Raw genomic sequence first — 24,420 nt, 5'->3', positions numbered from 1 at the left:
TTTGTTTTGTCCTGGGTACTAAGTAAGACTGAATAGGTAAGCTAAGGTGCACTGTGTCCGCTTCTTCTTCTTCTGTTTTTATTTTATTATCCTTCCTCCTCCTTGGTTTCTTTCAATTGTGTAAATAGTAAATAAATCATATTTGTATTTCTTACCCTTTGCCTTTCTTTCCTCTACATCCGTCGTTGTTGTCTTTTCCCTCATTGGACACCTGTGGCACGATTTTGGCCAACGTTTCAGGATCGGGTTAGTCTTGGTAACAGTTCATGCCGCGGCTGCCATCCGCTCGGCAAATTAACATCTTATCCGCGGTCGCGAACGAGGCTGTGCACCGACCTTTCCGGAGGTCGCGGTGCAGCTTCAGGGACCGCGTCGGTCAGTCACAAACGAGGGGACTAATCCCCCCTCAAAGGGGAACCATAGGCCGACGTTGGGTTCCGCAACAATATATATACATATATATATATATATATGAATGAATGAATGAATGATCGTTTTGAGGCCATTTTTCCCCGCTAGAGCGGGGGTTAGCCTTGCGGGCCCCATGACAATCATGGTTCCCTGTTTGAGGCAATGTTTTTATGGCCGGATGCCCTTCCTGACGCCAACCCTTGGTCGCCTCTTACGATGCGCAGGGATACGGTGTACCTATTGTTACGGACTCGGCCTAAATGATTGTTGTTATGAGTATTGTTGCTGGTTCGAAGTATTCTAGATATTATGCTTATTGTGACTTAAGGGAAAGGGTTGTTGTGAGTAAAAGATTTAAAAGCGCTCCTGGTAAAATGTGGCCGGAAATCCGGATCGAGACCGGAAGAGGTGGAGCGAAGAAAAAGAGAGACGTGGTGGTTGAAGCTCTGGGCTGAGCGTTCGACGTACTGGGCGAGGGAACTTTGCGTCCTTGAAGGGAAGTTCGGTCGATAAGAAGTATCGCCGGAGTGCGTGGAGCCTGTGTCGTCGGGTATTCTCATTGAGATTCCGGAGGATCCAGGCCTTGAGAATCCGGGTTGGAGCGAAAGCCATCCGCCATCTTGGCCATGCGAGCACCCGGCCATGAACAGGCTTTCATCGTATCGGCTGGGCATTATTCCCTGGTGGATTGCCGGGAACGGCTGTGCCAGAAAGGGACACGTGAGAATTATACGGAGGCTCGCGGATTGAAACCGCAACGTGTATGTCGGAGCGCATCTTTGTGAGGTTCCTCGCCACCGCTGTGTTGCTAGGGGTGGAGCACGTGACCTCGGGGTCGTCTCGCTCGTCTACGCCTCACTTGACCACCGGACCTTGACTTCCCCATCGCGGGAGGGAGCGCAGCTTTGTGAGGTTCCTCTCCACCGCTGTGCTGCTGGGGGCTGAGCCCGTGACCTCGGGGTCGTTTCGCTCGCCCACGCCTCAATTGACCACCGGGCCTCGACTCCCCGATCGCAGGAGCGCACAGAGACATTGGGACTTTGCCTTGGAGGGGAGCAGAGACATTGGGGGAGGTGCCGTGAGTGGGGTTAAGGGGCTTGACAAGGATATTATCGTAAGATTTGAAAGTAGGGGTGATTGCCCCATTGCTGTATGGCTCTTTGTGTGTGATTTATAATATAGTATGGTTTGTTTATAACTTGGTGTGGTTGCATCATTGGTTCGGCTGTTTCATTTGCTGGTTCCATGGAGGGACGTTATTTGCTGGGTTTCAACCAGGGATAACACATCTTTCTGCCGGGGACCCTCTCGGGGTTCGGAGGTCCACCGAGACCAGAGGTAAGGGGGGGGGGGGGGCCCGTAACTGAAATTGGGGGCTCGTCCAATTGATATTCATGGGCTCGCAATTGGGTCTGCATCCGGGATCTAAAAAATTCCTAAATTTAGTCCGGAAGGAATTCCCAAGTTTGGAACTTTTCCAACATTCCCAATTTTTTTCCAAAAACAAACAACAACAAAAAATAATAATAATAATGTTATGGATTTATGTGAATTGATGTGAATTACTATTCAGGTCTTTGCTTATTAATGTGTAGTCGATTAAAGGTTGTTGTGATTAAAGGGTCAGGAGCCCTTCTGGGGAAAAGGAGACCGGAAACGGAAGAAGAAAAGACACGAGGTCCGGGAGAGGCGGCGATCTTCTTCCTCTTCCTCGCCGAGCTCCGACGTGAGCGGTATCGATATTGAGCAGCGTGGGGACAGCTGCGTTTAAAAGCCCGTCTGGCGAGAGGAGTTACCGGGACGTGTAACTACCCCTTTACACGTCAAGTCACCGTGGGTTCGTGCACGGAACCAAGCGTCCGGCACAGTTCGCCTCACCGTCTACAAGGACGCGCACGGCAGGCGCCTTGGGCCTCGCACGCTTTGCGAGCCCCAAAGCCGCGATCACGAGCACCGACCTCGGTGGGCTGCCGAGGAGGTCTCGCCGCAGCTGTTCCCGGTACGGGACGTGCACGGTGGAAGCACGTCCGGAAGGGTCCGTTCAACCGCCCACGTGCGGAGATCGAACTACAGGAGTACGGAGACATTGTGAGAGACATTGACCATGGAGGGATTCGGGAGTGGGGCTCACGTGAGGAATGTATAAGATGGCCATCTTAGAGCTATTGTAGATGAGTTTACATCTTTGTAATATTGAATGTTGATTGTTGATGGTTGTGGATTGCTCGGGGAATATATCATTGATTATTCCGGATCCTTGGTGTGGGGTTTCTTATTGACTGGAATTCATATTGATTGCGTTACGAAAGCGCATAAATAATAGATCTTTCTGGCGGAGTTCCTCTCACGGTCCGGGGGTCACCGAGACCAGGTAGTCACCGGGAGGACCACGTAACAGAATTGGGGGCTCGTCCAAATTACGATTTGCGGATTCGCAATTGGGTCTACGTCCGGGATCTAAAATTGTATAAAATAATAAAATAATATTTTTATTAATTAAAATTTATTAATTAAGTATTAATTGGTAAATTTTTGGGGAAATTGGGGGTAAAGTCTTGGGTGAAGGTTAACAGGTGTTAACGATAGGCACCATGGCGTTTGTGGCACAGAACTTTGCGGTAACCCCGAGTGAGGCACAGTTCCGAGCGTTACTAAAGTCGGACCTCTTGAAATTGGCCAAACATTTTAACTTGGAGGTCCGAACTAATTTGAGGAAGGCAGAGTTGCAGACCACGGTGATACAATCTATGGTGGGATTAGGAACATGGGACGAGTTAGCCTGGGAGTGGCTACCCGAAGAACCAGAAGACGTTGAGCTCCGGAAACTGGAGTTGCAATTACGGAGCCAGGAACGGATCAAAGAAGAAGAAAGGAAAGCAGAAAAGGAAAGAGCAGAAGAAGAAAGGAAAGCAGAAAAGGAAAGAGCAGAAGAAGAAAGGAAAGCAGAAAAGGAAAGAGCAGAAGAAGAAAGGAAAGCAGAAAAGGAAAGAGCAGAAGAAGAAAGGAGAGTGGAACGAGAACTCCAGGAAAGGTTAGAAAGGATGAAAACAGAGGAAAGGAAAGTAGAAGCAGAGGAGAGGAGAGCTGCAAGGGAACTCGAAGCAGAGGAGAGAAAAGCGGAAAGGGAATTAAAGGAACGTGACATGGCGCTTCAGCAAGAAATTAAATTGAAGGAGCTGGAGTTAATGAGGGAACGGGGAGAGGTACCACCCTTGCTGATGGGGTCGACACCTAGCCAGAACACCTGGGATGTGGGCAGACATGTGAGGCTGGTTCCACCCTTCAGTGAAAAGGAAGTCGCTAAATTTTTTCCACACTTTGAGAAAGTGGCTCGACAGTTAAACTGGCCGGAGGAGGCCTGGACCATACTAGTATGGTCCAGGCAAAGTGTGCTGGTGGGAAAAGCTTTATTCGGTGCTACCAATGGACCAATGTGCAGATTATGAGGTATTGAAGAAGCACATCCTCAAAGCCTATGAGTTGGTTCCGGAAGCTTACCGGCAAAAATTCAGGAATGCCAGGAAGAGGGAGAGTGAGACCCATGTGGAGTTTGCTAGAGTGAAAGAAAACATGTTTGATCGGTGGTGTGAGTCAAAAGGAGTCGGGAATGACTTTTAAGCATTGCGTGACTTAATGCTGGTGGAGGAATTTCAACAGTGTGTCCACGAGGACATCAAAGTGTACCTGCAGGAAAAGAAAGTACCGAAGTTGTGGGACGCAGCCACCATGGCAGATGATTATGCCTTAACGCACCGGATAGGGGTCCACGAACCTAACTCCTCGCCTAGATCTCCGCAGGGGAGGTGTGGAACAGCAGGTGCGGAGAACGACAATACATGTCGGCGGCCTCGAGATGATTATGGGGACAACGCTGATACCCGAACGGTTCGAAATCAGGGGGCTACGGGCCCAAGACAAACTTATTTTTCGGGGGGCCCGAGGCAGACCACGAGTTTTTCCTCCGGGCCTACTTGCGCTTTTTGCAAGAAACCTGGACACTTGATGTCCAGTTGTTACCTCATGAAAAGGGAAAACCCAGAGCGGAGTCCGACTATTACCACTCCGAATGCGATGGCAAGCGTAAGAAATCGCCCACAGAAGAGTTACCAACCATTTATTTATGAGGGGTTGGTCTCACTCAAGGGAGACTTGACTAACCCAAGACCGGTTAGGGTTTTGAGGGACACAGGAGCCCATCAATCCTTAATGCTTGAAGGCATTTTGCCATTGTCAAAGAGTACCGCAACTGGTGATGGTGTTCGGTTACAAGGGATCGGTGGCTGTGTTAGTGCCCCACTTCATGTCATCCATTTGGAATCCGATTTGGTGTCAGGACCGGTCACCGTCGGTTTACAAGCCACGCTTCCTGTAGAGGGAGTATCTGTGATTATCGGGAATGATTTGGCCGGGGGGCAAATTTATGGTAACCCGAGGGTGGGTAAAGAGCCCCGCAGGGGAAATAACACCACCCCCGCTCGGGATGGCGACAAAAGTTCCAAGTTATTTGTAGGGGGACTGAACTTCAACACAGGAAGAAGTTCTGACCTCTGTCTTCAACAGATATGGGCCGCTGGTGGAAGTGCGGGTGGTAAAAGACAGGGAAACGCAACGGTCAAGAGGGTTCGGCTTTGTCACGTTTGCAAGCACAAGAGACGCCAGAGAGGCAGAGAAGAATTGGAATGCTAAGGATTTGGAGGGTCGGACCATAACAGTAGGGTAGGCATTTCGTAGGCGTCGAGAGGTCTACAGAAGAGGACAACTTGGCAGTAGTTTTGGGGTTGGCAGCAGCCGATATTACTATGGAGGCTCCCAGAGTGACGGCACCTCCCGAAAGAATGAACGTCAGAGCACTGGCTGAGAAGGAGACCGCCAGTCAGGTAACGGCTGGGACGAGGGGTCCCACCGTAACTGTTAGGAGTCTGGAGAAGTTGAAGCACTATATACGGGGGAGCCGCCGAGCCGTGGCTCCTACACGGACTAACCGTGAACGCCACGTTCTTAAAGGCGTCCAGGTAGTGAACTTTCCTGCACGGACTAACCGTGAACTCCACGTTCTTAAAGGCGTCCATGTAATGAACTTTCCTCCCCGGACTAACCGTGAACTCCACATTCCTTAAGGCATCCATGGAGGGAATACTCAGCTGGGCCTCCCGAAAAAGTGCTATCGAGAGGTTTAAATTTGGGGGCTTTGGTCACCACCTCTTAACCGTCGTGTTGTGAAAATCAAGATTCAACAGCAACCCAAAGTAGGTTTAATCGTAATTCGTTCTCAACATCATCTAGAGAGAAACCAATAAACATGGTATTAATAATACATACAGGTGAATACAGGTGCGGACAGGCTGTATGACTATAAAAGCTGTGATACATATTGCAGACACGTTACCTTTCTAAGGGAAGCCCAGAGAGCTCTAGAGGTACATCGCTAGGGTTACATCGTGGTGACGGATCTACATCGCCTGTCCGCGCTGATATATATATAGGAACCGAGAAAGGGTCGCGTAGCGGCCATGAGGCGAATAACATCAGTGTCGTAATTTGGATGACGATTTCATTACATTCTCCCCGCGCTTAGATCCAAACTCGGCGGTGAAGAACAGCAGACACATACAGAGGAATACATAGGAATGCAATGAACGAAATACATTGGAAAGATGTCACTGCCGGTCGAACGTCCAAGGGGCCATCAATCCCGATGGCAGGGTTACTGCATTTCAGCCAGTTAGCCCGGTTAGCAATCAATCTCCAGCTATAGATATAGCCCTCATGATAATGAGAGATGATGGATGAATTGTAGGTATACATCAACCTCTGCAATCGAATAGAAAACTATTATTATGTATGGTACTTTAATGTTAATGGCGTAGCCCATTGGGCAATGCCGTCAAGAACAGTGCTGGTCCATCTGTATGTATGTATGTATGTAAGTATGTCCCCTCAAACGTATACCAATCAGAACTGAGGATCTGGTCACATGACATGGCGACGTGTTACATCTGGAGGAAGTCCCAGTCAAGAAGATATCGGACCGAGCAAGCAGTGGTCATCCCAGGGAGAAGACGTTGAGCCCGTGGGTAGTAGTAGTCTTCCTGTGGGGTAGTCTGAGTAGATAAGTGTACCTCGTTGAACAGTGAGAAACGGCTCAGTAGCTAGATGGAGAAGGTGTACCTTTGAGATTCGCAACTCATTACATAAGGTGTGCCATGACGAAGAGCGACTGGCCATACGACGCAAAGCAACGCATTACAGGCAGATGTCGGTGTGGCAGATGTGTAAGTCAGTAAACCATAACAGTAAGTAAGAAGACCATTACAGTAGGTCTGCACCCGCCCTGGCTCCCAAGGGTACATACGCAGTACAAGCGCATGTAGCGGCACGCGAATCTTCCGTTGGCAGCGATCGCACGAGTCACGAGCGGCCTCTGACACAGAGAAGGCCCGGATGGATTGGCCATCCCGGATGTCCGACCGATCCATCCAGGTAACGCCAACGTGGCATGGCACGGATCCAGCCGGACCGCGGTTGGATCGTCCATCCACGGACGCAATACCGCAGAGCAGCTCATTGAGGCTGCATGGGGAGGGAGAGGTGTACTCTATGTGATTGATTAATTGTATATTTAAGATCAATAAAGATTATCACAAAATACTTTCATAATCAATTGGCGCATCGCATAACTAACCCACAAGGGGCGAGGAGGGAGTCGGGCGAGCAACAAGAACCTCCCGGGTCCCCACAAGAGTCGAGGTGGCCCGATCACAGGGATGGGCCATGTCGAGAAAACAAAAGGTCGCAGGGGCCATGGGTCACGGTGTACCCAGTGAGACCAGCGCGACCTCACGGAAGCGCGGCAGATTAGCAACATGGTCATCCCTGGGACATACTATCCAAACCGCAAGAATAACGAGGTAGACAAAACAGCTGTTAAAGAGGTGGCTGCAGTGCGCTGCATACCGAAGACAGACGACCTTCACAGTCTGGGTCAGGCTGAGTCACAATCAGACTGGGCCATAGGGAAACGGAATCAGACGAGGCGTCTCGCAGTCTCGAACTGTACGAGGCAAGAGCTCTGTCCGATAACAACGAGCCCAGAGTCAAGGACGAGCACGCAGTACGGTGTCCTCGTTACATGCGCAGGCGACGAGGGAGTCGGGCGCGACGCTCAATGTCACGAGGTCACCGTGTACTCCCACCGCGGTGACCCTGAGGGAGCGCCGCGGTACGTTGTACACGTCGTTACGTAAAGGACAGTTAGTACATAGAAAGGTAACGAATCCCCGATGAGACCGCGGGAAGCACGCCATTACGCAAATGACGCCGCGAAGCTAACGCGTCTAAGATGCTGTAAAGCGTACGCGTGATACAGTCGATGACGTCATCAAGTAGGTCGGGCGTCATGACGAAATGCGGGCGAAATGACGCCGCGAAGCGAACGCGTCTAAGATGCTGTAAAGCGTACGCGTGATACAGTCGATGACGTCATCAAGTAGGTCGGGCGGGTTTGACGGCGAGCTCCAGCCGAGCGGCATCCCCAGACGGAGCAAAGCAGCACACCGAAATCCAACGTCTCGCGCGCAGCAGCACCCGAGCGAGCCCGAGATCGGCACACAGCACACGAACCCGGCCGACGGCGAAAGCATCATCTAGGGCGCACCGCGTACGAGGGAAACCGAAAGCCGCGTCTCGGCCCGGTGATCCAGAGCGGGCGAGCCCGCCGAGCCGAGGGGCGAGCACGCCGAGTCGAGATGGCGAGCACGCCCGGCAGCGACAGACCGCACGACCCGAAGCAGCGCCCCGCCTGCCTGGCTGTCGGGTCTAAGGAGCGATCACATACGACGCCCTGAAGTAGCATCGCATATGAGGTGCATCGAGCATGAAGGATGAAGAGGAGGCCTTTCAGTCCGTCAAGCCTGCTCTACACCAACACTACATAAACGCAATATAACGCAATCCAACAGCTTATCGAAGTAAATAATTGGGTGAAACGCGGGGTGTATATAAAAAAAAGAATGAAAGCATTCGGTCCACATACATTCCATGCACAGCATTCTTACAATGGTCGCAGGTGGTTAACGCATACGCCGTTTGATCAAGTAAAACAAAGGACGAAGAAGAACGATCACTTATAGAATACACATGGTAGTCAGGTATACGATCAACCATTAGAAGCATATGCCCGTGTGTCGTGAAAGGCTATGAAGGTCCCGCTCGACGTCCATAGAAACTCGTCCGTGCTGCGACGAGTCCTCGCCAGGGCCCAAGCGAGCCTCCATTGAGGCGTTTCCGGGCGATCCCCTACTCAGTGGGGCCGGCGAGAGGAATCCAGCGAAGATGCGGCGCGCGCAACGGGCGCGTCGTGCATAGTAGGGATTCCATCCAGCGACGGTGCGGCGCGTGATGCGTGTGTAAGAGGGGATCCGACGAGCAGCGAGGAATCGCCGGCAACGCAGAGAGGGCCGCGATCAGAATCGCCGGCCTCACAGAGTGCCCGCGAGAGGAACCGCATGCAAAGGGGTCCATCCAGTGAAGAGGCGGCGCGCGCAACTGGCGCGTCGTGCATTTGTAGTGATTCCTTCCAGCGACGGTGCGGTGCCACGCGAAGGGTGCCACGTGTAGGAGGTGATCGGAATCAGGATGGGATCGCGGGCCTCCCAGAGTAGTAGCACGCGATGGGAGCAGTGCACGTCGATTCGCGTGGAGGAGGTGGTTCCACCGAGTATCGAGTGGTCGGGGTGAGCCGGTCGTGAGAGGCACGGCGTGCTTCCGACGAGCAGCGCGCGTTCGCGCGGAGGAGATGGGCCACAGAGTAGCGAGTGGTCGGAGTGGAGCCGGTCGTGAGAGGCACGGCGTGATTCCGACGAGCAGCGCGCGTTCGCGCGGAGGAGATGGGCCACAGAGTAGCGAGTGGTCGGAGTGGAGCCGGTCGTGAGAGGCACGGCGTGATTCCGACGAGCAGCGCGCGTTCGCGCGGAGGAGATGGGCCACAGAGTAGCGAGTGGTCGGAGTGGAGCCGGTCGTGAGAGAGAGATGTGACTCGGAGTAGATGGGCCACTGAGTAGCGAGTGGTCGGAGTGTGCCGTCCGGGTGGAGGCATAGCCGACATGGGAGACGTCATCACTCGCGTAGGAATCTCAACTCGGGCCGAGGCACGCATATCTAGGATGAATCCCTCGGACGGAGCCGTTAGTGCTGCCGAGCTGCGATCGGACGGGTAGGCCGGCGGCTCCAAGCGGGTCCGTCGTTCCGACGGGGTTTCAACCGCAGGACGTTGCCCAGTAGCATCGTGCTCCAGGCATCGAGCCGGAGTCCGTCACGCCTGCTCTGGCGTTCGGGTCTCATGAGAGCAGGTCGCTTTTTGTCGACGCGGTCCCGCGAAAAGGCTTGCGACGTCCCGTCTTTCGAGGCAGGCCGGCAGCGAGAGTAGTCGGAGCTCCGTTGCTGGAGCTAGCTCGACGGGTCCTCCGCTGGGCATTCTTCTCCGAGGCGAGCAGTGCAGGAGCGATGCGATGTCAGGAGAAGAATTACGATTAAGTGTTGTGAAAATCAAGATTCAACAGCAACCCAAAGTAGGTTTAATCGTAATTCGTTCTCAACATCATCTAGAGAGAAACCAATAAACATGGTATTAATAATACATACAGGTGAATACAGGTGCGGACAGGCTGTATGACTATAAAAGCTGTGATACATATTGCAGACACGTTACCTTTCTAAGGGAAGCCCAGAGAGCTCTAGAGGTACATCGCTAGGGTTACATCGTGGTGACGGATCTACATCGCCTGTCCGCGCTGATATATATATAGGAACCGAGAAAGGGTCGCGTAGCGGCCATGAGGCGAATAACATCAGTGTCGTAATTTGGATGACGATTTCATTACACGTCATTCAAGAGAAACTAGAAGTGGTTGACGCTTGGTCCAGAGGGAATTAATCTAGGGGATTGTGTGAAATTTTGTTGCTTTATTTTTAAGTGATAACTGTGCCCGGGGGGAACTGATGATTTGGGGGGGGGGGGGGGGTGAGTTATCTGGTTTGTTTATCCAAGTTGGCCGGCAAAGAAAGTTTTCGCTGGGTTCAAACTTTCTTTCTTGAAGGGGGGGAGTGTTACGGATTTATGTGAATTGATGTGAATTACTATTCAGGTCTTTGCTTATTAATGTGTAGTCGATTAAAGGTTGTTGTGATTAAAGGGTCAGGAGCCCTTCTGGGGAAAAGGAGACCGGAAACGGAAGAAGAAAAGACACGAGGTCCGGGAGAGGCGGCGATCTTCTTCCTCTTCCTCGCCGAGCTCCGACGTGAGTGGTATCGATATTGAGCAGCGTGGGGACAGCTGCCTTTAAAAGCCCATCTGGCGAGAGGAGTTACCGGGACGTGTAACTACCCCTTTACACGTCAAGTCGCCGTGGGTTCGTGCACGGAACCAAGCGTCCGGCACAGTTCGCCTCACCGTCTACAAGGACGCGCACGGCAGACGCCTTGGGCCTCGCACGCTTTGCGAGCCCCGAAGCCGCGATCACGAGCACCGACCTCGGTGGGCTGCCGAGGAGGTCTCGCCGCAGCTGTTCCCGGTACGGGACGTGCACGGTGGAAGCACGTCCGGAAGGGTCCGTTCAACCGCCCACGTGCGGAGATCGAACTACAGGAGTACGGAGACATTGTGAGAGACATTGACCATGGAGGGAGTCGGGAGTGGGGCTCACGTGAGGAATGTATAAGATGGCCATCTTAGAGCTATTGTAGATGAGTTTACATCTTTGTAATATTGATTGTTGATTGTTGATGGTTGTGGATTGCTCGGGGAATATATCATTGATTATTCCGGATCCTTGGTGTGCGGTTTCTTATTGACTGGAATTCATATTGATTGCGTTACGAAAGCGCATAAATAATAGATCTTTCTGGCGGAGTTCCTCTCACGGTCCGGGGGTCACCGAGACCAGGTAGTCACCGGGAGGACCACGTAACAATAATAATAATAATACTTTTGTTTTTGTTTGTTAAAAATTTCTTGTGTGAAGGTTAACAGGTGTTACCAGTAGTCACTATGGCGTTTGACGCAGAGAGGTTTACGGTGACCCCGAGTGAAGCACAGTTCAGAGCGTTAGTAAAATCGGACCTCTGGAAATTGGCCAAACATTTTAGCTTGGAGGTCCGAACTAATATGAAGAAGGCAGAGTTGCAGACAGTGGTGATACAATCTATGGTGGGATCAAAAGCATGGGAAGAGGTAGCCTGGGATTGGTTACCAGAAGAACAAGAAAATGTGGAGCTCCGGAAACTGGAGATGCAATTACGGAGCCAGGAAAGGGAAAAAGCACTGGAAAGAGAACTCCAGGAAAGGTTAGAAGACAAAAAAAACAGAGGAAAGTAGAGCTGCAAGAGAACTCGAAGCCGAGGAGAGAAGAGCCGAAAGGGAGTTAAAGGACCGTGAATTGGCACGTCAGCAGGAAATTAAAGTCAAGGAGCTGGAGTTAATGAGAGAACGGGGAGAGGTACCATCCCTGCTGACTGGTTCGACACCTAGTAAGAACACCTGGGATGTTGGCAGACATGTGAGGCTGGTCCCACCCTTCAATGAAAAGGAGGTAGCCAAGTTTTTTCCACACTTTGAGAAAGTGGCTCGACAGTTAAACTGGCCTGAGGAGTACTGGTCCATACTAGTGCAAAGTGTTCTGGTGGGTAAAGCTCAAGAGATTTATTCGGCTTTACCAATTGACCACCAATGTGCAGATTACGAGGTATTGAAGAAACACATTCTCAAAGCCTATGAATTGGTCCCGGAAGCTTACCGGCAAAAATTCCGGAATGCCAGGAGGAGGGAGAGTGAGACCCACGTGGAGTTTGCCAGATTGAAAGAAACCATGTTTGATAGGTGGTGCGATTCAAAAGGAGTTGGGAAAGACTTCGAACTATTGCGACAATTGATCCTGGTGGAGGAATTCCAACAGTGTGTCCACGAGGACATTAAAATACACCTGGGGGAAAGGAAAGTACCAAAGTTGTATGAGGCAGCGACCATGGCAGATGACTATGCCTTAACCCACAGGATGGGGTTCCACAACCCTAACTTCTCGCCTAGACTTAGCCAGGGGACCTATGGTACGGCAGGGGCGGCGAACGAAAATTCATGGGGACGGCCTCGAGAGGAGGACCACTCTGATATCACGACTTCTAGAGGTCAGAAGTCAACGGTTTCAAGGCAGACGTATCCTCCGTGGGCCTCGAGGCAGACCACGAGGTTCTCCTCCGGGCCTACTTGCGCTTTTTGCCATAAACCAGGACACTTGATGTCCCACTGTCATGCTTTGGGAAAGGAAAATCAGGAGCGGAGTCCGACTAGTACAACTCCGAATGCGATGGCAAACGTGAGAAATCGCCCGCAGAAGAGTTACCAACCATTTATTTATGAGGGGTTTGTCTCACTGGAGGGAGACTCGACTAACCCAAGACCTGTTAGGGTATTGAGGGACACAGGAGCACATCAATCCTTAATGCTCGAAGGCATTTTGCCATTGTCGGAGAGTACAGCAACTGGTGATAGTGTTCGGTTACAGGGGATCGGTGGCTGGGTTAGCGCTCCCCTTCATGTCATCAATCTAGAGTCTGATTTGGTGTCAGGACCGGTCACCGTGGGGTTGCAAGCCACTCTTCCTGTAGAGGGAGTATCAGTTGTGGTTGGGAATGATTTGGCCGGGGGTCAAGTTTCTGGTAACCTGATGGTTGTGAAAAAGTCCGATATGGGAAATGACACCACACCAGTCAGGGATGGAGGCAAAGTTGGCAAGCTTTTTGTCGGTGGACTGAACTTCAAAACAAAGGAAGAGGTTCTGGAGTCTACCTTCAACAATATGGACCGCTTTTGGAAGTGCAGCTGATAAAAGACAGGGAGAGCCAAAAGTCAAGTGGGTTTGGCTTTGTCACATTTGAAAACTCAAAGGACGCCAGAAATGCAGAAAAGGATCTGAATAACCAGGAGTTGGAGGGTCGGACCATAACAGTAGGGAAGGCATTTCGTCGGCGTCGAGGGGGCTACAGAAGAGGACAACTTGGCGATAGTGTTGGTGGTGGCCGCAGCCGATATTGCTATGGAGGCTCCCAGAGTTATGGCAGCTCCCGAAAGGACGACTATCAGGGTAGCGGCCGAGAAGGAGACCGTTATTCACGGGACTACAGTGACAGGTGGTCCAACCGTGAATCTTAGGGAAGTTAGAAAGAGTTGAAGCACTGAATGCTGCGAGCAGCCGAGCCAAAATTCCTACATGGATTAACCGTGAACGCCACGTTCCTAAAGGCGTCCAGGTAGTGAACTTTCCTACACGGATTAACCGCGAACGCCACGTTCCTGAAGGCATCCATGTCGTAAACGTTCCTGCACGGACTAACCGTGAACTGCACGTTCCTAAAGGCGTCCATGTAGGGAATACTCAGCTCGGCCTCCCGGAAAAAAGTGCTATCAGGAGGCAATAGGTGGTTTGTTGACAAGTTGGCCTGCAAAGAAAGTTTTCGCTGTGGTCAAACTTTCTTTCCTGAAGGGGGGAAGTGTTACGCACTCGGCCTTAATGATTGTTGTTATGCGTATTGTTGCTGGTTTGAAGTATTCTAGATATTATGCTTATTGTGACTTAAGGGAAAGGGTTGTTGTGAGTAAAAGATTTAAAAGCGCTCCTGGTAAAATGTGGCCGGAAATCCGGATCGAGACCGGAAGAGGTGGAGCGAAGAAAAAGAGAGACGTGGTGGTTGAAGCTCCGGGCCGAGCGTTCGACGAACTGGGCGAGGGAACTTTGCGTCCTTGAAGGGAAGTTCGGTCGATAAGAAGTATTGCCGGAGTGCGTGGAGCCTGTGTCGTCGGGTATTCTCATTGAGATTCCGGAGGATCCAGGCCTTGAGAATCCGGGTTGGAGCGAAAGCCGTCCGCCATCTTGGCCACGCGAGCACCCGGCCGTGAACAGGCTTTCGTCATGTCTGCTGGGCATTATTCCCTGGTGGATTGCCGGGAACGGCTGTGCCACAAAGGGAAACGTGAGAATTATACGGAGGCTCGCGGGTTGAACTGCAACGTGTATGTCGGAGCGCATCTTTGTGAGGTTCCTCGCCACCGCTGTGTTGCTAGGGGCGGAGCACGTGACCTTGGGGTCGTCTCGCTCGTCTACGCCTCACTTGACCACCGGGCCTTGACTTGACTTGACTTGATCGCGGGAGGCAGCGCAGCTTTGTGAGGTTCCTCGCCACCGCTGTGCTGCTGGGGGCTGAGCCCGTGACCTCGGGGTCGTCTCGCTCGTCCACGCCTCAATTGACCACCGGGCCTCGACTCCCCGATCGCGGGAGCGCACAGAGACATTGGGACTTCGCCTTGGAGGGGAGCAGAGACATTGGGGGAGGTGCCATGAGTGGGGTTAAGGGGCTTGACAAGGATATTATCGTAAGATTTGAAAGTAGGGGTGATTGCCCCATTGCTGTATGGCTCTTTGTGTGTGATTTATAATATAGTATGGTTTGTTTATAACTTGGTGTGGTTGCATCATTGGTTCGGCTGTTTCATTTGCTGGTTCCATGGGGGGACGTTATTTGCTGGGTTTCAACCAGGGATAATACATCTTTCTGCCGGGGACCCTCTCGGGGTTCGGAGGTCCACCGAGACCGGAGGTAAGGGCGGGGGGGGGGCCCGGTAACACTATTCTAAGCCGGGGTACACACCGGGAACTGGTACTCATCCCAGCAAGCTGGTACTCAATTTGCCGACCTCGGAAGGATGACAGGCTGAGTCAACCCCCCTGGCGTTAATTCAGCGATCGACCGGGATTCGAACCCAGGATCCTCGGATCCCAAGCCGGCACCCTAACCGCTAAGCCAGCACCAGGCTATATATTATATTCTCGCTAATATTCTAATAATATATATATTCTAATAATATATTCTAATATATTATATTCTAATATACAGACTTGGCATTTAATATGGAATAATTTTTTTGTGGGGGTGAACTTACTTTTCAAGATGTCTTAGAACCAAAAGTTCATTGGAATTATGTTGAAATTATTCCAGATTTTGTTAATGTGACCTTTAAAAGAAACAAAAACCACATTTGACATTTTGAAACAAATAAACTGATCCTTGAAAGTGATGTAAACTGATATCAAACTCAATTCATGGACATGACTGTGTTAAACTTCTGTACGTTTTCCAGAAGTATCTCTTTATTTTGCACATTAGCCAAATTTTTTTTTAACAAAACAAAAGTTAAATTACGACTGGGATTACGGACAGTAAAATTACAGCTCAGTACGTCGAGCAACCCCCACGAGCATTCAGGAGAGCACGTACACGTCGAGGCATGCTGTTCACGAGATTTGCCAAGGTTTGGACAGGAATCGCTTGCCATGCAGTGACAATAGCCTGCTGCAATTCACGCACAGAGGTCGGCTGCTGGGCCAAGTTGTCGATTTGACGCGTTAATTCTGCCCACAAGTTCTCTATCGGATTCATATCCGGGGACATGGTAGGCCACTCCATATGCTCTTCACCACGGTCAACAAGAAAGTGTTGGATCATGCGAGCTCGATGAGGCCGTGCATTGTCATCTTGGAAGACAAAGTTTCCTCGAAAGGCTGCCCGAGCAAATGCAAGCAATGTTTCTTCCAGAATGGCCCTGTACTTGAACTGGTTCAGGTTTCCATTCAGAACAACCAGGTCAGTTTTGCCCCCTGCATGAAAAGCAGCCCAAACGGTCACCCCACCACCTCCAGCTTGGACTCTTGGCACTATACAATCTTTGTTGTGGGCTTCATGCACTTGTCTGTGCACTCGGACGCGGCCATCCTGACGATAGACCAGAAATCTAGACTCGTCACTGAAGATTACGTGATTCCAGTATCCATTGACGGTGGTTGCCATTGACGGTGCTCTCTGGCCCACTGCAATCGGCGCTGGCGGTGTTGTCTGGTCAGGCGTGGCTTTCTCAGGGGACGCCTGGCAGTTGGCACGATAGCTTGCTTGAACCAGTCGTTGTTTGACTCGCCTTCTGGATACAGGCACATTTGTCATTTGCTGCCACTCAGCCCTAAGCCGAAGAGCTGACTTGGTACGGCCATTGCGGACTAACCGGTGCAGCTGGCGATCATCCCTCCTTGTGGTTCTGCGGGGACGTCCTGGCCTCGGTATTGGAGTAGGGACACCCCTCTGAACATTTCGTTTCAGGATCTTTGACACCTGACCTTGAGTGATGCCATACTGCCTAGCAATAGCACGCTGTTTCATGCCGTAATTTCGTAAAGCCACCACTCCATGACAAACAGCATTGTCGAGTTGACGGACCATCTCCAGAGGAAGCGGAAATAACTTTTTGAGACGTGCAGCAATTGTTTTCCACTAATAGAGAACGCAACAACCCTTGTATACCCGACTGTGAAGCCAATCGTCAAATGCACCTGTCCATACATTTTGCCACGCCACCTGTGATATAATCCTGTTGTTGACTTCTTGCTGCGACAGACAATCAGTGGCATGGTTCTTTTAACAAATAAATCACCAAAGTGTAAAAGAAACTCACCAGATTGATATAGCGAGTTAAGAAAGTAAACTCAATTCAAGAAAAAAATATATATTCCATATTAAATGCCAAGTCTGTATATATATTCTCGTGATACCATTGGCATTGTAAACTAGAGTGATGTTGAAGGTGTACCATCGCAAATCCTCTCGTTTCCCACCCAAAGCAAACTTGAAAGATGGTAAAAAGTTCACTTTTGGTTCCACAATTCAAATTTTGAGTTTAATTTCTCTGTTTTAACCCCTGTGACATCTGGGGCATGAACCGGGGGTCAAGTCCAAAAAATCGTTTCATATTTCATGCGTCCCCCAATGTTGATTGCAAATACAAAGTTTCTTCTAAGTTTTTTTTTTTTTTTGTTTGTTTTTTTTAATGTGCCTGTAATTGCATTTTTGGGGGATCTGACATTTTTAACCCATCCCTCGGGGCGGCGTCAAAAGTGATACTGCTCTTGCGCCTTCTTGCAATGTGGTGATAACAACTACCAAGTTTGGTGAATTTCTTTTCTGCCCAACCATTTAGCGGGAGATAGCGTGGCAAATAGACAGACGGCCGAGGCCGATTGCAATATTCCCCCATTTTTTATTTATTTATTTATTTTCAAAAGGTGTGGGGATAATAAAAACGAGCCACCACATTCTTACAAATCTAGAAACTCCAGCTACAAACAGCCAAGGATACAAGAATAAATTCCCATTTTAGTTGGTGTACGAGTATAGCCAATTTAATTTGGGCAACTGATTGCCAAGAAATGTTTTATTTCAATTCAAAAATACAAATCTCCATCTTCATTAATGCAATAGTCACTGCAAAAATGAACTTTTAAAATCACACTTTCAGAATCCCAAGTTACAATCCGATGTACGAAATTCTTGAACTGTGCAATCCACCATGGAGGCTGTGTATACCTCCAAGACAATTTGAGGATAAAACTAGAACGGCACTAAGTGGATCACATACCTCCGCCTGGCTGAATACTTTATGTTTTGGATCCCATTGATAGGCCAATCTGGATCTGGAATAAACCAAAATCTAATTGCTTTTTCCTGATCGCCAAACCAACTCATCCACCTAATTTTGTCATAATCCATCCACAACTTTTTAAAATATAGTGCTATATATCGATTTTGGCCCTATCTCTTAATGGTGAAGAATCACTTTAAAATTATCGTTTCTGGATCTTCACCAAAATTGAATCATTTCATCCTTGTCACATATCCTTCACTGCTCTGCTCACCTTCACTCCTTCATTCCTCTTTTCTCCCGCCTCTGGAACAAACTCCCTCACTCTCTTCAATCCCACTCCACCCTCCAGGTCTTTAAAACAGCTGTTCACCACCATCTCTTATCTTCCCCCATCCAAAACCTTGAACTTTTCTATCCCCGATAATTTCACCCCAATTCCACTTTTTGAAATACCAACTTCTGACCTGGAAGTCCTTGGTGTCCTTGTGTTTTATACTTCTCCCACCCCCCCACCCCACGCCTCCTCCCCCCGAGCCCTCTCCCTCCCACACATCTCCCTGCTCTCAAATGTTGTGTGCTCTCAAGTGTTTGTGTGCTTCCCATTCTCTTGTCTTACGCTCCCTCTTTTTATATATTTTGTTTGTCTGGTTGATTTGTTTGTGAAGTAAATGTCATGGGGGGTTCTGGAATGTCAGCTCTTTCACGAGCCTCGATTCAGTATACAAAAAAAAAAAAAAAAAAAAAAAATCCAACCTCTTCCCCCAAATTTCAATCCTGACAAATCTCACACTCTCACTTTGTCTCTCCGAAAAGACTATCTGGAAAACCCTCCCATATACTTTCTGAACAATCCTTTCGAAGAAGTTCTGTCACTGAAGCTTTTGGGTCTCACTATCTGCCATGATCTATCCTGGGAAAACCACATTTCCAAGCTGGCCTCCAAAGCCAGTCGCCGACTGTGCATCCTCTGTTGTGCGAAGTCCACCCCTCCCCCCTTCTTATCTCGCGCTCCCTTTATTATATGTTCTATGTGTCAGCTATTATACGAGCCTCTACTAAGTATACAAAAATATTCTTCTGAATCTGTTTACTATATATCGTCGTATTTGTTTACTATTTTGAGACATCCTGTAGACAGATAGACAAAGGGTGAAAACATAACCTCCGCCCACCTTCGGAGGTGGAGGAAACAACCAAATCAGATCAATCGTAGCATTTGGAAGATTTGTCCAATCGGACTTGTTGGCAAAACCAGACAGCCACTGGATTTCCCCAAAAAAAAAAAAACTTTTAATTCAAACCCCAAACAGATGATGTAAAACAAGTTACAGAAAAGGAATACAATCAAGAGTCTGATGGTTTCTGCAATACAACTTTCTGGCATACAGTTGCCAACAGGTATAAAGTGGCCGAGCAAACATAAGCACATTCATCTCTCGTTAGGCAATTGGTTCACTCTGTCTGTCTGTCTGCAGATGTCAGTTTATGATTGAGGAACAACTTCATTTGAGTTGAATATTATATTTTGAACATGAATTGGAAAACGAACTTGTAGTTTACCAGTACTTTGGCTCTGAATTTGTCCCGATCATGCATGCGCAGAGAGGAGTGGGATCATCGTTTTACTGTTTTCTGTCTGGCAGTAAAACAAAACAGAAAGGACGTCATACACAAACAATAGGCATAAATAACTAATGTAACATGTTAGATAAGGTGGTCTACATTTTGTCAACAAAAACGGTGGTAAACTTCATTTTAAAAAAAATTTCTATGACCTTTAAACCTATTTTATTTCAATTGAATTTTATACTTGAACACTGTAGGACCCAAATCGCCTTTTGGGCCTTTCAAAACCCTTTCGTTTAGCAGTACATCGATAAAATGTTGTGGTATTTTACGTCACCTCGACCAATCAAATTTTCCGCTCGTAGACCCCGCCCTATGTGCTTGTTTGCACGGGGCAAGGTGTTGTTTGAACTCTTCAGTTAAAATTTGTTTTTAGTTGTGTGTTCATGCAAATGTGTGGCAGATGAATGCGTTTTCCCCACTCACATTCTCTTCACCCGGTGTTCTTTAGGCAACGTTGCCCCTGCTTTCCACGGACAGCAGCTTGCTGTGTGCATCTGCCTGGAGCGACAATGGGCGCCCGGAGTTGGTTGAGGTCTCACGGCCTGATCTTTTACACCGCACAGACTTTTTTCCTGGCCTCGGTTGGCTTTTGCGTCAGGAGTTATGGCAAGAATTGGAACCGGTTTGGCCAAAGGTCCGAGTCGTTTACTTGCCTTTCTTTTTTCCCCCGCGTTTGTATTTCTCGGTTTTGATTGTTTCTTCATCGTTATCATTGTACTTAAGCATTTACTTCAGTATGTTCTATTTCCGCAGTGCGATTTCATTTAACTGGGTTGCTCATCTCATGCCTCATTTGACTCCCTCGTGGCTTCCATGTTACTGTTGACGCAACATTTTGCACACTATGGAATGAACTGTGCTGTGCCAAACCGAGTCCTGCTATACACAGCAGGAGATAAAAACACTGACAATTATTAAGGGGAGGATGGCAAGTGGGGACAGCTAAAACTACAAACAATCTCCTGCCATACACAGTAGGATTTGGCACACCACAGCACAGTTCACTTTGCAATGCCAAATGTGTTGAGGTTGTTCCTTCTTTCTCCTCCATATCTTCCCTGTATTTCAACTTTGTCCTTTAATTCGAGTCAACAAATTATTACTTGAACAAAGAGGAGGATTGCATTTACTGAGAAAATTTCCACCCACCTCTCCTTCAGGCATTCTGGGATGATTGGCTAAGAGAGCCAGCCCAAAGGAAGGGCCGGCAGTGCTTGCGCCCTGAGGTGCCACGTTCCGAAACCTTTGGGAGGTCTGGAGTCAGCCAAGGCCAGTTCTTTGACCGACACCTGCGCTACGTGAGACGCTGGCGGGGTTTTGTGGCCTTCTCAACATTAGCACTGGATTATTTGGAGCCGAAACGCTACGCGCAAGACATGGAGCAGAGGCTGATTGCAGCTAAAGAGGTGAGAAGAGGGTATATTTGGGAAGTGAGAGGCAAGTAAGGAAACAGGCCACCTTCAATGGGAATGAAGACTAATTGGGTTACGATATCACAGGTTTCCTCCCTTTCCGAGCTGGAAACAGTGGCACAACAAGAGGGTAAGGAGGAATTGGTGCTTCGCCTCTCCGGACAGAACAACTTGGCAGGCGCGGTGCGGGCGCTCGGCATTATGGGAGATCTGAAGGCTAACGTAGCCAGGAACAGCTACCATGGGTTGATCCCATTGATGTATCGTGGAAGGAGACTGTATCTGATCTATCAGAAACCCTCAGACTCTTGACAGTGTCTTCTTTTAATGTATCTTATTTTGCATCATCTGTTTGGATTTGGAAATTAAAAGATTTTTTATTGGAAATCCAGTGTCTGGCTTTTCTTGCCGACGAGTCCAATTGGACAAATTTTCCAAATGCAATGTTTGATCTGTATCAGTTATTTTATCCTTAAATTGTCTTGCAGGTATACACAGCCTCCATGTTTATTGCACATTTAAAGAATGTCACATATCGGATTGTAATTTGGGATTCTGAAAGTGTGAATTTAAAAATTCATTCATTTTTGCTGTGAATATTGCGTTTATGAATACAGAGATTTGGTATTTTTGAAATTGAAATAAAAAAAATTATTGGCGATGAGTTGCCCAAATGAAGATTGACTATACTCATACACCAACTAAACTGGAATTTTCTTATATCCTTGGCTGTTTGTGCTTAGTTTCTTGGTTTGTAAGACAGTGGTGGCTCCTGTTTTTATTTCTGTTGCTGACGTCATCACACTATCACTTGATGCATATTGTCATGTCTTGGCCTCCATTAACACAGTATGCCTCAGCGCTGTAACTTTTCGGCCTGGGAATTTGCCACACGGTGTCTTACCGCACAGCATTCAATTGTCATTCTTTAACACCTTCGCCCAAATGAGCCGAAATTGACGGCACACGCACTGGAAGCAGATTGCTCGAATACGTTTTCTTACCTTTTAAAGGTTCTATTTGTGAAGGAAAGTACAGGGGAGAGGGTGGACAAGATGCTATTTATTGTAAATGGTACGAACCAAACAATCAGCGGACACAGATAGGAATGAAGGTGCACGCGAAGCTATGTACAAAGAATAATAAATATACTGTGCTAAAACACCTACAATACCGATTTACACGAAGAAAAATGCGGCAAGCGAGGTCTTAGATGGCACAAAGAGACTGGTATATGCAGCTCGTTGGCGCAAAGGCAAAGTTATGCTCAGGATGGGCAGTGTGTCGCAGGAATGATCCAGTCAACAGAAGATGATGTGGTGGAAGACGGCAGAAGAAGGTGATTAGGTGGAAGATGGCAGAAGAAGGTGGTGAGGTGGAAGATGACAGAAGAAGGCGATGAGTGGGAAGACCAGGAGAGAAAATATAGCAGCCAAATAGAGGTTAGGCAAGAGATGATAAATTAGCCAAACAGAATGCGACGGTCCTACCGAACTGTTTCTAGGTGCCTTGAAACTTTCAATTCCTCGCTTTACAGAAGGTTAGACATTTTGCAACCTTACTCTGTCTTCCCTGTCTATATATGACATGCACTGCCTCCTCAGCGTCACATGTAACAAACGGCTTACTCTGACAGGTACCTGTTACATGGAAATCGAACCTCCAGTGAAAACACATGGACCATACTACACTTACAATAGTCTGGCAATGGATCACCCCTATCCCCTCCCCTCCCCTCACTTCCACATTGCAAGCAGTCAAGGGAGGTGCTTGGCGAGCGATTATGCAAGCCACTTGCTGACGGAACGCGCACTTATGTTAGCAAAATGGCCGCTGTAGTCTGGTCCAAATCAATTGGTTATTTCTTCAATTTTACTGTCACAGAGGATGATATTGAAACTTGCATTTTATTTTTTTATTGTTACTTGTATTTTTCATCCTAATTCTTTAAAATCTACGAACATGCGAAAGCCCTGTGGCCCTGCTTAAAATGCACAGTGGAAGGTGCATAGATAATCTTGGTGGGGAGCTCCCCCTTCTAACTCCATAATTATTTATTTTACTCTTCCTATAGCCGTGCGAACACTATAAATTCGTTTGGAGAAGGTTGTTGTCATAAGATGATCGAGTAAAACTGAAAACGACAGTTCGGACAGAATTTGTTCCAGGTCCAGTTCTCAAGTGATTAAGACAAGCGATTGTTTGCACTGGCGTGACTCGGCATGCTCACGTCATTTCAGAGGGATAGGCATCTTTGACCATTTCAGTGTCTTTTGGGTCTTCATGGTGTTTTGGGTCTTCAGGGCCATTTGGGTATTCAGGGTCTTTTGGATCCTCTGGGTCTTTAAGAGTAATTTGGGTCTTTGGGGTGTTTTGTGTCTTTGGGTGTTTTGGGTCTTTGGGGTGTTTTGGGTCTTTGGGGTGTTTTGGGTCTTTGGGGTGTTTTGGGTCTTTGGGGTGTTTTGGTTCTTTGCAGTGTATTGGGTCTTCTTTGGGGTGTATTGGGTCTTTGGGGTGTTTTGGGTCTTCGGGCCATTTGGGGTCTTTTGGATCCTCTGGGCCTTTAAGGGTGTTTGGGGTCTTCAGGGTCTTTTGGATCTTCAGCGTCTTTTAGGTATTTTGGGTCCTCTGAGTGCTTAAGAATCGTTTGGGTCTTTGGGGTGTTTTGTTTTGGGTCTTCAGGGTGTTTTAGGTCTTTGTGGTGTTTTGGGTATTTTGAATCTTTGGGGCCATTTGGGTCTTCAGGGTAGTTTAAGGGTCTTTGTGGTCTTGAGGGGTGTTTTGGGTCTTTGGTGTGTTTTGGGTCTGCCGGGTATTTTGGGTCTTTGGTGGGTGTTTTGGGTCTTCAGGGTCTTTTGGATCCTCAGGGCCTTTAAGGGTATTTTCGGTATTTGTTTTTTTTTTGGTGTTTGGGGTCTTCGGGGTATTTTGGATCCTCAGGGCCTTTAAGGATATTTTGTGGCTTTTGGGTCTTCAGGGTGTTTTCGGCCTTTAAGGGTGTTTTGGGTCTTTGGCGTTTTTTTTTTTTAGGTCTTCCGGGTATTTTTGGTCTTTGAGGCCATTTGGGTCTTCGGCGTTTTTTGGTCTTCAGTGTGTTTTGGGTATTTAAAGGTCTTTTGGGTCCATTTGAGTCTTCAGGGTATTTTGGATCCTCAGGGCCTTTTGGGGTGTTTTGGGTCTTCGGGATATTTTGGGTCTTGAGGGGTCTTGGTGGTGTTAAGGGTGTTGGGGACTTAAAGGGTCGTCAAAGGTCTGAGGGGTCTCAGCAGTCTAAACGTAATTAAGAGTTCAGGGACTGTATTTTGGGTGTTCATTATATTTGAAGAAGAAGAAGCCTTTTTGGTCGCAGATAAACATACATAACCATATGCGTCTGCTCTATATTATAATAAAATTGGAGGCGGCCATGTTGTTAAGCGGTCCCAAGCGATCCGTTCTGTTGGAGGCAAGTGGTAA

At 48.5% G+C, this 24,420-nt stretch overlaps 1 protein-coding gene across 1 annotated transcript in view; it reads left to right on the top strand.

Moving 5' to 3' along the window:
• MGAT1 (alpha-1,3-mannosyl-glycoprotein 2-beta-N-acetylglucosaminyltransferase) overlaps positions 1–21,642 on the top strand; it is a 29,381-nt gene extending 7,739 nt beyond the window's left edge. Inside the window, exons 4-6 of the mRNA XM_068116094.2 lie at positions 20,001–20,186; positions 20,713–20,958; positions 21,052–21,642. Of these exons, the coding sequence (XP_067972195.1) occupies positions 20,001–20,186; positions 20,713–20,958; positions 21,052–21,276 (657 nt within the window). The 3' untranslated portion in view covers positions 21,277–21,642. The remainder of the gene's footprint in view (positions 1–20,000; positions 20,187–20,712; positions 20,959–21,051) is intronic.
• The last annotated feature ends 2,778 nt before the right edge of the window (positions 21,643–24,420 follow it).

This window comes from Myxine glutinosa, chromosome 5, assembly GCF_964187855.1.
Source record: "Myxine glutinosa chromosome 5, kmMyxGlut1.1, whole genome shotgun sequence".
Lineage (NCBI taxonomy): Eukaryota > Metazoa > Chordata > Myxini > Myxiniformes > Myxinidae > Myxine > Myxine glutinosa.
This window is presented reverse-complemented; position numbering and strand designations above follow the sequence as displayed.